The sequence below is a fragment of the Lagopus leucura genome, unplaced genomic scaffold (assembly GCF_019238085.1).
Source record: "Lagopus leucura isolate 7727_CA_CO unplaced genomic scaffold, USGS_WTPT01 Super-Scaffold_100062, whole genome shotgun sequence".
Lineage (NCBI taxonomy): Eukaryota > Metazoa > Chordata > Aves > Galliformes > Phasianidae > Lagopus > Lagopus leucura.
The window spans coordinates 24,153-41,240 of NW_024962307.1; the positions used below are offsets into that span (position 1 = coordinate 24,153).

A 17,088-nucleotide genomic window follows, 5' to 3' on the forward strand; every position below is an offset into this window, starting at 1 on the left:
GCATCCCTAATTTTGGATGAGTGACCCCAAATATGGATGAGCATCCCCAAATTCAGACGAGCATCCCTAATTTTGGATGAGCATCCCTAATTTTGGATGAATGACCCCGACTTTGGATGACCATCCCAAATTCAGATGATCACTGACAACTTTGGCCGAGCCCCCCTAAATCCCAACCAGCACCACTCAAGGCAGACGCGCATCGCTAAGCACCAACACCCAGCCCCTCTCCCCGAATCCTCTCCACCACCACTCCTCTCCAGCCCCATCCACGCGGGGATCCGGCCCCACAGACGCAGAACCGCCCCATAATCCACCCCAAACCCCACTGCCTTCGGTGAGAGCATCTCCCACTGCCACCACCCCCAGTGCAGGGGAGGCGGTGTGGGCTACGGCCGTGGGCAGCGCAGGATGTGCCGTCCCTCCCCTGCGCTTCCCCACGGTGCTTTACATAACTTCTGCTGCTTAGTCACAGCTTCGCCTCTTTTTTCCTTCTTCTTCTTTTTTTTTTTTGGAGCGATTTTCTCCGCCGCATCATTTCGGCAGGGAAGTCCCTTCCTCTCTCTGTTCCCGTGGTAACGGCACCGATTCGCCTTCCCGGTGATTCATGGCGGGGTGCAGTAGGAGTTCCCTCCTCCATCCCCGTGCTCCCACACACAGCCCCATTAATCACTGCTCTGCACCGTGGATGGGGGACGGGACCACGGGAATCCCACTGCGCACATCCCATACAGCTCTGTGTGCGTCCTATAGATCTCTATGTGCATCCCATAGATCCCCACGCACATCCTATGTGCCTCCACGTCCATCCTATAGATCTCCATCTGCATCCCATACACCTCCACCTGCATCCTATATACCTCCACTTCCATCCTATACATCTCCACCTGCATCCCATACACCTCCACCTGCATCCTATATACCTCCACTTCCATCCTATACATCTCCACCTGCATCCTATGTAGCTCCACATCCATCCCATACATCTCCACCTGCATCCTATATACCTCCATGTCCATCCTATAGATCTCCATGCACATCCTATATACCTCCACTTCCATCCTATAGATCTCCAGCTGCATCCCATACATCTCCATCTGCATCCTATATACCCCCACATCCATCCTGCACATCTCCATATGCATCCCATCGATCTCCACGTGCATCCCATACATCTCCATACACCCCAAGCACCTCCACAGGCATCCTACACATCTCCATGCACATCCTATGCATCCAATGCAAAGGGTGCCCATGCACGTCCCGTGGGCTCCATACGAAGCTTCCATGTACATTTCATCCCCTATAGAGCTCGATGTCCATATACAACTCATAGCCTGCACACATATAGGGTGTCCCTGCACCTCCCACCCCCTGTTACACACATCTCCATGCACCACCCACCCTTGCACACACAGGGTCTCCATACATTTTGTTGCTTATGCACGTGGGATCTCCACGGAAGCTTCATGGCTGCATCTCTGCTGGAAAACAAAACCAATCTGCAAACCGTCCCCGTACCATTCAGGTGTGTTTTACCTGATTTATTCTCTCCTCGTTAAGAGTAGCTAATTAACAAACAGCCGTTTGAATAAACAGCAGTGAGAGTGTTTGCAGCCGTGCGTTATTGGATGGCAACAAATCATCGGCCTCCGCGTGCTAAATGGAAGAAGAAGCAACCAGGAAATCCCTAAATCCACTTCTACCTGGTGGCAAAGCAGGAGATGGGGCCGCATGTTGGGGTTCCCTGGGACGCCCCCGAGCCGTGCAGCTCCACCAGGAGCACCCAGCACACCAAGCTCACCCCCAACACCCCAACCAACCCCACATCTCCGCTCTGGGATCGCATCCCAATGAACCATGTCCTCCAGGAGCACCTGGAACCTGCAGATTGCTCAGGACACCCCAAACAACTCCAGATCTCTGCTCTGGGGCAGCACCAGACCAACAACCTGTGGAAGAAAGGAACGTTCCCAACCACTAAATTCAACCTGAGCAAGAGCAAAGCCGCGGGGCGCAGCCCGGATGACAGAAACCTCTTTGTCACCGTCATAATTGTCTCCCCCTCTGCAGATCCTTGGCAATTTAATGATTGTAATCACAGAGCGCGTGTCTGCCTGCCTGAAAGCAGGGGCTGGGAGAGGGTGTGTGGGGCTGAGGGCTGATAGGTAGGGCTGGGGGAAGATGTGTAGGTTTGGGAGCTGATGTGTAGGGTTGGAAGATGATGTGTAGGGTTGGGAGCTGATGTGTACGGCCATGACCTGATGTGTAGGGCTGGGAGATGATACGCAGGGCTGGGGGGAGATTTGTATGGCTGGGAGCTGATGTGTGGGGCTGGGAAATGATACATAGGGCTGGGAGCAGAAATATGGGGTTGGGGCTGATGCGTGGGGCTGGGAGCAGACATGCCCCCATGTTTTCCCCCTTGTCCCAGCCCCAAAATGTTTGCAGCCCTACAGACGCCCCATCCCAGAGTTGCTGCTCCCCAGGGTGCATCAGAGCCACCCTTTGCACTTCCTCATTCTGCAGCTTCCCAGCCAGAGTCGCCTGGCGGTGGCTCAGTGGAGAGGCTGGAAGTGCAATTACCTGAGAGCGTTAATTACAAGGCAGGAGGGCAGGAGCCCGAGCTGCAGCTCTGGGAACGTCCAGCAACCGCTCGCTCTGGGAGAAACCTGGTGCACGCAAGGAGGCTGCGGGCAAACACGCATCCTTGTGCAAAGACCCATCTGTGCAAACACGTCCTTGTGCAAAGACATGCGAGGGAAAACGCGCTCGTGCAAAGGTGCATGCTTGTGCAAACAGCGGCCCGTGCAAAGCAGCATGCTTGTGCAAAGCTGCGTGCACTTGTGCAAGCGCAGGCACTTGTGCAAACACGCTTTCCCCCGCAGGCAGCTCTGCAGGCTCTGCTTTTTCCCACAGCAACGGGAAGGCGGCACTTTGCCCTCACGGTGCCCAGGAAATTACACAGATTAGCAGCTCCATTCTTTGGCGGTTCGGGCCAATCGTGTTCCGGTGCTGTTTTTCCATCAGCACGCAGTTGCTGCTGTCGCTTTGTTCCGGCAGACCCTTGGGCAGCATTTTGCCTTGCAGTCACTCCCGCTGTTGACTAAAGCCTATGTTTAAAGGTAATATAAACAGTTCAAGCTTTAAAATAAGCCGGATCCACCATTCCTACACGGCTTTGCCGAAGCTGGATTTTCCGACAGTGAGCCCCAAAGCCCTTTTCCCTGCGATATTTGCTGATGGTGGCAGTAATTAAAGCCCATCTGCTTGCAGAGCGACAGTGAGTAGAGGTTGACACCCAACTTTGGAGCTGGTGAACACCCGACCTCATGCCCAAAACGAGGCCCCAGGGAGAAAACCCAACAGAGAAACCATGCTCCAGCAGCAAACCCTCTGCGTGGTTTTCTTTTCCTTCCGCTTTCGTCGCTCTTTTCCTTTTTAATAATTATTAATAAAGCTTTCATTAAAAGGGCAGTGACGCAAACTCGCACTGGGGAACCAAATATTCCAAGTCATCCATTAAATCAGCATTTCTCTCTGTTCTTCCGCTTTCAATTGCTGGGTTTAATAACCAAAAAGTAGAGTGGAATGAGCCTGGGAGGGGCGGAGCAGCACCTCAGCCATTGCTGCTCTGCAATTCCCCATCGCTGCAATGGGAACCAATGGGGAGCAACGCCGAGGCCCCAGAAACGGCGCCGCCGCCCTGAAATTCCCCATCGCCGCCACGAGGGCCAACAGATTTGGCTGTTCCTCCAACAACTGCATCGCTGCCCATCAAATCCCCATTGCTGCCGATGGGGGCAGGAACGGCGACGGCGTCGGGGTTGGCATTGGATCCTGCCGGTCCCCGCAGCTCCAAGCCCTGATGCTCTGCCTCTCCCCAGAGGAGCATTGCTCTGCTGGCAGCTCCCTGGGGCAGCTTTCCCACACCCACCTCTTCCCGCAGGCAGAGCTCGCATACCCAAAACCTGATTTAGTTTATATATATATATATATATGCAGACTTTTTTTTTTGCTAGAACCCAACCAAAAAGCTTCTCCTTCCACTATTCTATTTAGAATCATCTCATAGAACACCCTCAGTTGGAAAGGGCCCCTAAGGATCATTGAGTCCGACTCCCAAATTCGCCTCCACGCCGACTGCGCCCCGCTCTGCCCAGTGCTCCCCAGTCACCACAGCCCTTGGATCGCCAGCACAGCCGTGGTTCCATCCACAGCACTCTGGACCAGCTCAGTTCTGGCACTGTGCAAGGACAAAAGTTTCCTTCTGGGTTCTTCCTTCAGGTTGGGGACAGGGCTGGGAACCCTGTTGGGGTGCAGGGATGTGAGAACCCACGGCGGCTCCTCCTCAGCCTGTTGTCATATGGGAAAAAAAACAACCCTCAAATTTTAAGGTTAATAAAGCCCTTGTTTGCTTAAGATAGCACCTGTTTCTATGGTGACACTTGCAACCCAGAACCTGTTTATCAGAGCGGTGACAAACACAGGCACGGGAGGGGGCCGTGGTGGCACTGGGACGTTCAGCACCGATGGCGGCGCAGTGACCCCAGTGCTGACCCTCATCTCACCCTACCAACCCAACCCAACCTTCCCCAGAGGCAGGAACCAACTCCAAGCGCGGGGCCGACGGCTCCCATCGCCCTTTCCCAACCCGTTGGCTGACGTCGCAGCCCCGACCGCTGCGCCCACCTCCACTCTGCTCCGTGCCTCAGTTTCCCCACGATCCCCCCATCAGGATACGGCCGGGGCAGCGCCCAGCCCCGCTCCGCCCCATCTCAACGCAGGGTCTGGTGGCTGCCAGCACCCGTTTCCATAACGACTTTTCTGCTACAAACATATTTGGATAAAAATAAAGTTCAAGCGGCGACGCTGCGGCGGAGCACAAATCTGCAGCTCCCGAGGAGGGGGGAAAGCCGGAACGCTCTCCTTCCCCTGGGCAGGATTTTCTGCCTTCCTTTGCTGCTCACGGAATGGCAATCCGTGTTTACTGGGTGGCTCTGCCGCCCGGCCCTGGCTCTGCATCGCTACCTGATGCTCCGCGTTGCACGCGGGATGATGCGATAAATTCATTTCCAACTCGCTGCATTCTCCTTTGAATATTTTAATGACTCATTGAATGGAGTTTAAAAAAAAAGAGAAAGAGAGAGGGAGAGAGAAAAAAAAAAGGCGATTTCAAATGAACAATTATGCTGCATTAGAGTAAAGGCTGATTATATTTAAACACTGCTTGCACGGATAACGGGACATATCGACCTCCGCCTATAAGAGCTAATTTGGCTCTTATCTCTAAATAATTTTACACTGCAAATTACCATGAAAACCTAAAGGGCTTTAAAAACATTCATCAAAAGATATTATTCCACTTTGTAGCAACGTTTTTATTTAAATTATTTTGAATGGGAGTGAAAGCATCTCTGCAGCACCTGACGAGCAGAGCGGCGGCGCCGCCGTTGGCGACCGGGAGCAGCGGATGGGAGCCGGCGGGATGGGGAGCTCCAACCCCAACGCTGCCTTTAGGGACACCGACCCCAAACCAGTGCTGTGGTTTTTTGTTCTTTATTTGTCGGCGTTCCACATCACAACAGACCCCCAGCCTCAGTGGCGAGTTGGGGTGTTGTGGTTTGAGTGGAGGGCTCCCAAATCTGGGTTTCAGGAGGGCCGCTCCGTGCCTACGGGAGGAAGATGCCTCCAGGGAGGGATGCCCTATGGCGAGCCCATGGATGTGGGTGCAGAGATGCCCTATGAGTGTGGTGTCATAGAATCATAGATTCACAAGGTTGGAAATGACTGGTAAGATCATCCAGTCCAACCATCTTCTCATTACCATTGCCACCACAAGCACTAAACCACATCTCGTAGCTCCTCATCCAGTCGCCTCTTGAACACATTGCCAGGGATGGTGACTCCACCACCTCCCTGGGCAGCCATTCCAGTGCCTGACCACCCTCTGAGAGAAAAAGTTTCTCCTCATGTCTAAACTAAACCTCCTCTGGTACACCCTGTGGCCATTTCCCCTGGTCCTGTTTGTTGCCTGGGAGAAGAGGCCGAACCTCTCCTCATCACAACCTCCCTTCAGGAAGTTGTAGAGTGCAGTGAGGTCTCCCCTGAGCCTCCTCTTCTCCACACTGAACAATCCCAGCTCCCTCAGCAGCTCCTCATAAGGTAATGTGTCTCATAAGGTGTCCTTCTATGCACGTGTGTACAATGCGTGTAAGGCGTTGTGTCCCTGCGCCCACAGCACAGCGCTGGAGCTGAACAACTGCAGCCGGGGCCGATGGAGACGCAGCCCTGGGCGACGGCGAAACCATCCCCCAGATTCACCTTTTCTCCCCCAGAGCCGCTGTGCCGCTATCAGAGCTCCCCCCTCCCATCCTGCCGAGGAGATTTCCAACCTCAGCCCTGATTTGCTCAAGAAAAACGCAGCGCCTTCCACCCGTGCGGCTGTAAATCCCCCCATCTCTGCTCCAACGATCGAGCGCTCAAAAAAATGGAAAAAAAAAGGGACAAAAAAAAAAAGACAAGAAAACCACAATAATTAGCAATAACGAACGCCTCAGAAGGAGCCGCGTGCAGAAGGGAAAACAAGAGCTCCAGCTTTTTTTTTCTCTTTTGCGTTTAGTAAATATTAAAATTAATGAGAGACTTCCGAGACCCTGTTGTTAGAAATGCAGAAGGGCTTCTGTGAAGGATTACATATAAAAAAAATAAGAAAAAAATCACGGAAAGAAAGGCCTTGTGCATAAATCCCTGCAATTATTCCCCATGCTTTATGGTTCAGGGTTTTTTTTTCTTGTTTTTTTTTTCTTTTTTTTTTTTTTCAGCCAATTATGAAATTCGCAGAAAATATTAATATCTAATTTTAATTTGCTCAATATTCCCATTAACCATAAAAAAAAGCCTAATTAAGGTATCTGTACAAAAAGCCCTCAGCAGTAATTTTGGAGAATAATAGCAGAGAATGACGAGATATTTCTTGCTAAATGCGCGCCGCAAATTAATTGATATCTTAATTAGACTTCAGATTACGAGTTAGATTGATTCAGAGCTGAAACGCCGCATCTTCTAGGAGATAAGAGGAGGAGTGGGAGCACGGATTCACCCAAAGCCCTCAGGAAGCAAAGTGGTGACAGAAGGGCCCCCATCCGCTGCGTGGTGCTGAGCGCAAAGGGAAAATAGAGGATTCTGCACCAAAGATTGGGGAAAAGGAGAGATTTTGCACCAAAGCTGCTGTTTTTCCCCCCCCCCCTGTTAGATTTTCTCCAAATCTGATGTGTTTTTTTTTTCCCCCCCCTTCCTCTCCCAAAATAAGCTGACGACGAGAGCTCTCGCGAGATGGAGCGCAGGGAGAGCTGTGGGTGCGGAGTCTGCATGCTGCATCTTTTTTCTGCGTGTCTTTAGGAAAGAGTGGAAAAAGAAAAGGAAAAGAAAAGAGGGGGAAAAAAAAAAGCAGCAGTATTTTAATCCCAGCCTCACTGCATTCGGTGTCAGGAAGCGCTGCCCTCCCTGCGCACCGAGCGCCGTTTGCGTTTCTCCCCCTTGGGGTTTCACCCCTGCAATGAACGGCGCCCCACTGGGTGCAGCCGTGGGGCCGTCGCCGCCCTCCCACCTGGGGGCACTCAGACACTCACAGGGACGTCGGTGAGCAGCCAATGCCTCCAGAAGCGGCGCCGGGGGTCGGCTCTGCTGGGGGCGTCGGGGTCCACCAGCACCACCACGTACTTCTTGCTCTGCGAGAGAGGGGAGAAATGGGGGGCATGGGGCTGAGTGAGCGAGGAGCAGCCTGCCCTGCATGGCTGCTTGTCACCCTTTCCTCTGCATGCACGAGCCAGGAGAATGTGAGGCATGGGGAGCAACAAGGAGGGGAACGCGAGGCACGCAGGCCCACAGGACCCCGATGGCCCCAAAGCCTCCAAAAGGGGCTCTGTGGAAGGAGAAGGGTGTTTGGGTGTGCATCCAAAGAAATGCGCTCAGGATCCCCCCCCGACCCTGTAACACAGCACAGGGCTTTCTGCTCTCCTGTAAAAGGATGCCAGCGCATTTCCTGAAAGCAATGCCCGGCGGTGGGCACCCTTGGGTGTGCTGGTCCCTGTAGGAGGGCACCCAGAGCACCGGGGTGCCACCAGTGCAGGGATTTGGGGCCCTGCAGGTTTGAAGTGACCTCTGGAGGTTTGTGGGAGGAAAATCTGATCTGTAAGGATTTGGCAGGACCTCAGGAGAGGGATTATCCTGCAAGCAGACAGATGAAGAGGCCTCTCCTAACGAGACCTCCAGGTGCAACCTCTAGGGGCTGAGATTTCAGGGAACCGCCGCAGGATTGAGTCACAAGTTCTCATCCATGGAGCCAGAGCTCCCTATCTAAATCCCCCAGTGCCTTGGGAAACGGGCAGGGATTGCACAGTGGGATCGCAGCCCTGCACACAGCACCTCCGCTCCGTTCCCAAACCACGCTCCTGGTGCCCCCCACTCACCGTGCCCCCAAAGCCCCGCACGGCTCGGCCCTCGGTGCAAACCACAAAGCGCCATCTCCACCAAAGGAGCCATTCCAACAGCAAATCGTGGATTTAGACCCACTGAGCCAAGAGCTTGCAATCCTGCGCTGATGCAACCTGCCCCAGAGCAAAGCGCCGTGCCTTAATCCCAGCTCGGTTCACCGCAATCGCTTTGCAACGGGTTCACGCCAAGCGTGCAGATGCGCACCCCCCAAAAAATGGGTCACTGTGGGATGGAGACGGGGACACGGCGCTCACAGCTGCAGCGGCGCCCGGAGCACCGCGGAGGAGCGGAAATATTTTCGTGTCGGTGCCGAAAACGGGAAGGAGGAGGGATTGGGGAGGGAGAAGGGGGAGAGAAAAAAAAGCCCGACAACCCCAAAACCCCGCTCGGCAAGTGTGAAGGAATTTGAGCTCTAACTTTAGGGAGGGTGCAGCGCTGAGCGCGGCGCTTCTGAAGCTCTCGTTTCTCCTTCGGAGCCCAGCTGGTGGGAACAGAACGTGTAGTCATGGGACTGTCATCGTGTGCTGTCCAGGTTAACATGTAGCATTTCTATTACTATTAACAGACTTTCTGCTCCTCGCTCCATCTGTTCTTCGAAATAATTGCAGTTGTACAGACCATGCCTTCGCTGCAGGCAGGCTCTGGGGAGAGGGTAGCGCTTTTATGCAAAAAAAAAAAAAAAAAAAATAAAAAAAAAAAATTAAAAAAATAAAAAAAAAAAGGAGGAAAAAAAAATAAAACAAGTGTTAAAAAATAACAGCAAACACGAGAATAGAGTGCAAGCGGAGTTAGCAGCAGGCTCGCGATTGGGTACAGATTGTGGCCTAGAAAGGTGCTGTGCACGCGGAGCAGGGCAGAGCCCCGCGGGGATGGGCGCCGGGTCGGCCCCAAGCGTGGATCCCACTGGGAGCAGCGGAGCCGTGAGGATGAGGGGGGTTTTCTTGCCCTGCTGGGCGCAGGGAGCAGTGCCCCCACTGAGCGCCAGGGCTGCGCTGTGCACAGAGATGGGGTTTTGCTGCTGCAGCCCCACGGCACAGCAGTGCTGGGGTCGGTTTCCCAACCCTGCAATCCTCCCCACCGTGGGCTCGCCGCTTTGGCTGCTGGCGCTGGGTGACGCTGAGCGGTGTCACTGCTCCGGGGGTTTTGGGGAGGAGGGAAGGAGATCTCCACCCCAAAATCCGCTTTTAGAAAATGCCACACTTTGCTAATTTTGCCAAGGCAACCAAAAGCTGTTTGGGGTTCCAACATTAGAAATAACTCCTTGCAAAGCGCTCTCTATTCAACTGCCCCTCCCGGCCCTGCAGCACGGGGCTGGCCAAAAACCCAAAGCGTGGTGCCATCCCAAAACCCTGAAGTGCATCCCAAAGGGAGCAGAGAGCAGCGCCGTGCATCACTGCAGCAAAGCGTGCAGCTCCCACTGCAGCCGATCCTCTGCCACCATCCACAGGTTGGGAAACACAGGGAGTGGGATGTGAGTGGGAGAGGGGGATTTGTGCAGCGGGATTACAGGGAACCGTGCAGGAATTAAGGATTTATCCGAAGGAGAGCACGCAGGGTGCTAAGCCACACACATGTAGAGAGAGCAGTTTCCTTGGAAACGAGCACACATGGAAGCAGCACACATGCGGATCCGGGCTGGCGATGGCGTTTCCCCAGCAGCCAAAGTGGAGTTTTGGGGATGGGGATGCAGGATGCAGTGTGTGCTGCAATGGGATCCGGGCTGTGCCGGCCTGGATCGCCTCGGTAAGCCAGTCTCCAAGGGAGCAAGTCAAGTGATGAGCAAAGTCACGGTGCAACGTGTGCTGCTCGGCACAAATAAGGGGTTTGCTGGGCTTGGGAGCATCCCAGCTGGGTTGACTTTGAGCAGCTTACAGCACACGGGATGCAGACCGTGGCACAGCGAGCAGCGCAGAGCTCCCTGCATGCAACTGCAGCACGGGAGGGGAAATGCATCCCACGGCAGCTCACAGATGGGAAGGGAGCTGCATTGGTGCGGGGCGCAGGGTGAGGGGCTGCAAGGTGCGGGGTGCAGGATGCAGGGCGTGGGATGAGAGGTGCAGGGTGCAGAGTTTGGAATTCGGGCTGTGGGGTGCAGGATATGGGATGTGGGGTGCGGGGTGCTGCCTGCACGCCATGCAGGAGCCGGAGCTGCCGCTCCCCCTGCGCAGTGGAAGCACCACGAGCGCCAGCTGAGAGCTCAGAGTCAATCTGGGCTTTTTTCTTGGCTCGTCCCCAGTACTAAAAAGTTTCTATAACGGGCACGTAGTTAGCAATTCTGCTGCTGATGCTTCGCCAAGGAGAGATTCTAGCTCCTTCTCCCGTGGCTAACGGGGGGGTGAGGAAGGCGAAAAAACTGTTTGCAGCCGAGTTGGGTGTTGTGGGAGCAGCGTTCCGAGGTGGTTTTTACCTTTCTAATTGAAACCAGAGCCTCTCTGCTTTCCCCGTGCAAAATAGGTCAGCAATATTAACCCTCCTCAGCAGGACTTGCCCAAGGGGACATGTGGCACAATCTCAGCGCTTGACCCAAAGCATCTCATCCCCCCCCCCCCGCGCTGCCCAAGGGAACTTCATTGACTTTCTAACAGGCTTTGCCCCCCCAGCTCCCCGGGGAGCTGAGGCAGCCAAATATTTATGCAGCCCGATGTCCGGATAATAAGGGATTAATGCAGGGTCGTTACGGTGAGCGCGTCGATTTGTAAGGCTTATTCCCCAATGGAGGCCCTTGGGATGGGTTGGGAAATGGGTGATTTGCTCCGAAAGGAGAGCAGCTTGTTTCCTGTGGAGACGTCCTGCACTCGTGGTGCAGCAATGCAAAAAAAAGGGTGAACTTCCACGGGGCGCACGCTCCATAGGAACAGATCCGTTCGCAGCAGAGCTGGGAGATGCTCGTGCAGGTGGTGCACATTTCTGGGAGGGAGCGGAGCAGCGTGCAGTGCCCCCTTGTTCACAGACCCCAGAGCAATGGTTTCCCCAAAACTGAGCTCCATCCACATCGCCATCAGTGCGGGACGCAGTCGCAAAGCGAGGAGTCGGCAGTGGGAACACTGCAACCCCACCGCTGCCCCTTCTCCATCCGGGGGATAAATCCACCGCCCAAACTAAAAGCACAAACTGAAGCACGCTGTGCCACCCATTCCCTGCGTGCTCCGTCCCCACTTCTCCCATATCTATTTATTCACACCGTGACGGGAAGCAAGCTAATGAGCTCTTTGCTAACGAGCATCCCCATCTCGGAGCCGGGACGCTGGCCATTGCTCGGGACCGGCCGCGCCGGGATCACCACGCAAGGAGGAGGTGGCAGAGCTCAGCTGTCCGCCCCAATTACCGTCACACGTGGGGACACATGGGCTGGTGGCGTTTGACATTTGCCGCACAATATTTTGATGCAAAATGGCACCTCCGTCACAAATTATTTTGCAAACCTTGGCTCGGGTCCGGGTGGGTTTTCATGCGCTCCGTGTGTGTGAGGATTGTTTTGCCGGGGAGCGTTGCACGGGGTGACATCTGACGAGCAAAGCGAAGGTCCAGCGCCTCGCTGCTGCACGCCTGCCATTGGGTCGGCCAAAAAGCAAACAGCCGCATCTCGGCAGACCCCACAGCGGCGTTTTCCCCTTTCCCGCTGCTTTTTTTGTGCGGTGGGACAGAGCCGAAGCGCTGCCGCCCCCACCCCCAGCATCGAGGTCGGGGTCGCGGATCTGGGAGCCGCTGCACCCGCTGCCATCAGACACCTCGGGAAGCTGAAATGACTTTAAATGCCTAAACATTTTAAAACAAACCCCGGAACAATTCAGCTCCAGCTCCTCGCCCGCTTTCTCTCTCTCTCCCTCTCTCTCTCCCATTTTTACGGTTTCCAGAGCTGTTTTACGCCTCATTACCTGCACACTGTGAGTGATGTCTGTCGGTCCTGGAGCTGTAAATACCTTAAATCATGCTTCATTAAGAATATCTATGGTGCTATTAAAGAGCTATAATAGACAACGAGTTAACAGATGATTAAATATGAACTCCATTTGTGTCACTCACCAGCGTGCCAGGAAGAGGCTTTAAGTTTCTAAACTCGCTCTCATTATCTGGCAAAGTGCAGCTGGGGGGAGCGCACTGGGATGCTGGCACGGGCACACGAGCATCCCACGGAGGCTCTGAGATGACAGTGAGGAGAGCCCTTCACCGGGCAAAGAGAACTTGGTGACAAAAGTGAGAGATTGGGTTCTGGCGCTGGGAAACCAGAGATATGAAAAGGAAACAAAATAAAGGATGAAGGAGGATGAGGATGGGATGGGATGGAGATGGGATGGGATGGGATGGGATGGGGATGGGAGGGGATGGGAGGGGAGAGGATGGGATGGGAGGGGATGGGATTGAGTGGGATGGGATGGGATGGGATGGGATGGGATGGGATGGGAGGGGATGGGATGGGATGGGATGGGATGAGATGCAAAGCATTGCTGCCTTCCCCAATAAAATAACACGATGGTGCAAAGGAATTGGAAAAAAAAACTAGCACAAATTCAACAATAATTAATAGCATTAAAATCCCACGAGCACACAAAGTACCGGGGGGAAATTAAACAAGGAGTGCTGCGTTATTTTCCGGATTGAATTCTGACTCTTCTAAATGGAAAGTGCCTGGTGCTCCGCCGGCTCCTCGCTTCTCATTCCCCTGCACACCTTGACCTCCGGCTCTGACCCCCACGGACCCCCACCGCCCCCGGGGCCGTGCGGGAGGACGGGGGTGCTGGGGGCCGCGGGGGCCGGTAATTGAATCTCAGCTTTTCTCTGCGACCGGGCGATTAAGCGAGCTGGAAATGCCATTTCCGAGGCGTCGCAGCACCGATGCGCCCGCGGCTCCTTATCATTTGCTGCCGTCCTCTCTGCTCCCCACTGCCTGACCTCGCCTCGCCGCCGGCCCCGGGGTCAAGGGAAGAAATTAATGCCGGAGCCCCTGGGGAGCGACGGGAGATTGCAGGAGGATGAAGGATGAGAGCAGAGCATCCAGCGCGGGAGCTTCTTTGGGAACGCGCTCGTGGTGTCCCAAAGCGCTGCAGGCGCCCCAAAGCGACCCGGTTTGGTGGCACGGTGGGGATGGGTTGGTGGCTGGATGTGGTGACCTTTGAGGTCTTTCCAACCTCAGTGATCCTACGGGTACGGATGGGATGTTGGGGTTGGACGCGGTGCTCTTAGGAGCTCTTTTCCATCCTTAATGGTTCTTTGATGGGCGCGGTGGTGACGGGTTGACGGTTGGATCCGATGATCTCAGCTCTCTTTTCCAACCTCAGTGCTCCCGTGGTTCTCCGAAATCCCACCCCGACGTTCCACCACCCCCCGCTGATCCAACGCAATGAGCAGCTTTGGCAAAAAGGGTTTGGAAACAACTCCATGCCAGAAACAGGAGAGGAGAGCTGCTCAGCTCAGAACTTCCCTCCCTAGTAAAATATTTAATAATAAACTCACAACAGAAGCCAACTGTCTCTTGGATGTGGTTTTCACATGGAAGTTAATAGGATTTTCACTCCCATACAAACTCTTTTTTTTTTTTTTTCCCCATCTAATGTATGTTTTGTCCTAATATCTCCATCTTGTCACGCCAAATCAAACACAAACCCTATGGATGCAGCCTGGCCGGGAGCGACGGGTGCCCGTGTCACAGCGCATCCATCTCCTGCACGCCGACACCAGCCCCGATCGCTTTGTTAATCAATACCCCAAAGCTTCAAATAATATTTTAAGTGATAAAAACGTCCGCCTTAATGCGTTAATTTCCACGCTGCCTCGTTGCTTTCAAATCCCCCCCAAAAAAAAGCAAAAAAAAAACCAGGAAGCTTAAATGAATCCTAGGAAAAGGAACAGTGCATCATTAACGCAGCCAGATCCATATCGCAGCCTGCAGCAATTACCGGCCGGTGAAACACTGCAAGCTGTGAAGAGCTTTCATTACCAGGGGTGCTGCAGGTCGCTCACCTCTGCCCAATCTCACGCTAAAACAAGCATTTTCTGCACGGCGGATTCCAGCTTCATTTAAATCTGTAATTGCTTTGATTTGGGTACATATGGAGCGCGGGGACTTCATGACTGGGAAATCTATTAGGCAATAAGTCGGTGACTTTTAGGGAGCTGCAGCCTCGCTGTGTGGCCTGCTGCCACCCCGGTCAGCGAGGGGGGAGCATGGAAAACAGCATTTTTCCAAACCCAGAGCAAACAGCTTTCTCTGTTCCTCCCCCTTATTTCCCAGGAGCGAGGGCGCTCGCCCCTAAGGCTCAGTGCCCACGTCGCACTTCTCCCCTCTGCCATCCTGCATGCAGGAGGGAAAGCTTTGGGTGCAGTTTCCCCCTCTTTACACCCCAGGAGGCTCAGGGCCCTCCCCTATCCCTGCTTCCTTTATGTTTCTGGTGCGCATTCTAGCAACGGGCAGATCCACGCCGCCAGCATCAGGAACCTCAGTTAATCGATCAGTGATTGATCACGCTGCAATTAACACCTCTGTGCAAATCCTGGGGCACATCCCAGCGCTGTGCATCGCACCGAGGGCGCGTTGCAGGAGCAGAAACAAAAGCCCTGGGTCGGTACCCATCCCTGCACACGAATGCCTTCCAGGAGAAGCATTAAACGATGCGATTAACATCTGTCACGTGTGCTCCACTCTCTATATCAGTCTCTCCCAGGGGAAAGAGCCGCACGTGCCGAGGAAGGGTTTGTTTTGGTGGGGTTGCTCTAGGATTCTTTTCAGGAGCGTGGTGCGGGGCTGAGGATTCACCCCACGTGCAAAGCGCCCCAGTATGGGGATGGGGACGGGTGCCGGCACCCTGCAGCCGAACCCTTATTCCTCCCTCCCCAACGGCTCCGCACGTTTCCATCCATGCCCTCTCCACCCTGCTGCCGTTGAGCAACAGCTGATGGCCAAGTGTGGCCCAGCCTGATCTGAGCCCCAAAAACAGCCCCAAATTCCAGCACAGAGCCGGTGCAGGCGTGGCGGGGCTGCTCCCATTCCTGGCAACGCTCAGCGCGGATTTCGACACCGGGTGGGGATGATGAGGTCGGGAATCCAACAGCGATGCTGCAACTCAGCGGGGATGTTTGTAGGAGAAAGGGGGACAGAGCGAAGCAGGACAGTTCGGGGCTGAGTGCATTTCAGCCAGGAATGGACGCTGGAGGTGAGAGTAAAGCAGGAAAGACGCGGTGTGCATGGAGGAGCCGGCACCCAAAACACTGCCCAGCGGGATGCTGGCTTTGCAGCACAGCAGACACCGATTTTTGGGTGTTGGTTTCAATGCAGAGTGCTACCGGAAAGCCAGGACCCTTCTGATTGATTTCTCCCCGTTGCCCCCTGGCTTTAATTGCAATACAAACACTTGGTGATGCGATGAAGGTGGCGGAGGGTTGGATTTCGTCGTGTGAGGGAAAGGGAGGAGAGCACAGATCTCAGGCGACAAAGCCCCCGTTCAAGGTGGGCTTCTTTGTGGTGCTGCTTTTTTTCCTTCAGCTCAATATGCTGAAAGAAAAATTCTGCCTTAAAGCTGCTCATCTGGGGGAGAAATAATCCACTCAACATTAGATTATCAACCAGCGTGCATTTGCATTAGAATAGGCCAGCGGAGCTCCTGGGATAGAGCAGGATCCACTCTGGGAGTTTGAGCGACGAAACGTGCAAAATCAGCAGAAATAGGGGCAGAAAGAAAATTAGAAAAGAAAAACAGCGCCGAGATGAAAAGCGTCTCAGGACTCAGGGTCCCCGAGAGGGGTGGCGCCGTCCCAGAGCCGCGCAGCGGGGTGCAGGGTGGTGCAGCTCCGTGCTGCTCACCTTTCCTGCAGCTGTCAAAATGAAGCCGTTGCGGCGCTGCGAAAGTGACGGTGCCCTCAGGCTACAGCGGGAGACATGGGCAAATTAATGAGGATGTGACAGAGTTTACGGGTCGGATTAGACTCCTCTCCCGTGTCCGCGCTCGGCGCAAGGTTGGAAATTGATGGAGAAGAAGGGGAAGCAGAGGGTGAGGGACCGTGAGGGTTTTTGGGAGTGTGTGCGCTCACCAAAGGAGCAATCCTGTCCTTGTCACAAGCCATCAGCGCGCGGCGGACGAGCACGGAGCGCTCGGTCCCTGCGGGAGGAGAGGGGATGGATCCTCACCTCCCTGCGGAGCTGCAAACAGCCTCACGGCTCTCCTGCTCCATTTCCCCAGCTGGAAATAAAGAAATAAAGAAATACCATTTCCTATGATTCTACCACTTTCTGATCCTTTTTCCCCAATGGGGAGCAACTCATCTTGCTGAGGTTGGGCGAGGGGCACCACGCATGCAAAGGGTTCAAGGAGTAGGTGAGGATCAGCATTGCTGCCTCTGCGTACTCCATGCCTGCACCCCATAGCACCCCATAGGGTTCTATAGGTCCCCATAGTGCCCCATAGGGTTCCAACAGCAAAGGCTTCACTCTGCTTCTTACAAGCAGCTCAAACACCAAGCATGCGTGGTACCAACCCAAGCAACAAAGTAGACCACCACCTTTGGAAACAGCCCAAAGCAGTCACTTCCAAAAATGCCCTTGTGTCAGCCCCTATATGACCCCATAGCCAATACCCCTACATCAGCCCCTATATGACCCCA

At 54.3% G+C, this 17,088-nt stretch overlaps 1 protein-coding gene across 1 annotated transcript in view; it reads right to left on the minus strand.

The window, feature by feature from the left end:
- The window catches only part of PEBP4 (phosphatidylethanolamine binding protein 4), a 53,477-nt gene that overhangs the window by 20,123 nt on the left and 16,266 nt on the right, over positions 1 to 17,088 (minus strand). Inside the window, exon 4 of the mRNA XM_042886713.1 lies at positions 7,632 to 7,730. Within this exon, the coding sequence (XP_042742647.1) occupies positions 7,632 to 7,730 (99 nt within the window). The remainder of the gene's footprint in view (positions 1 to 7,631; positions 7,731 to 17,088) is intronic.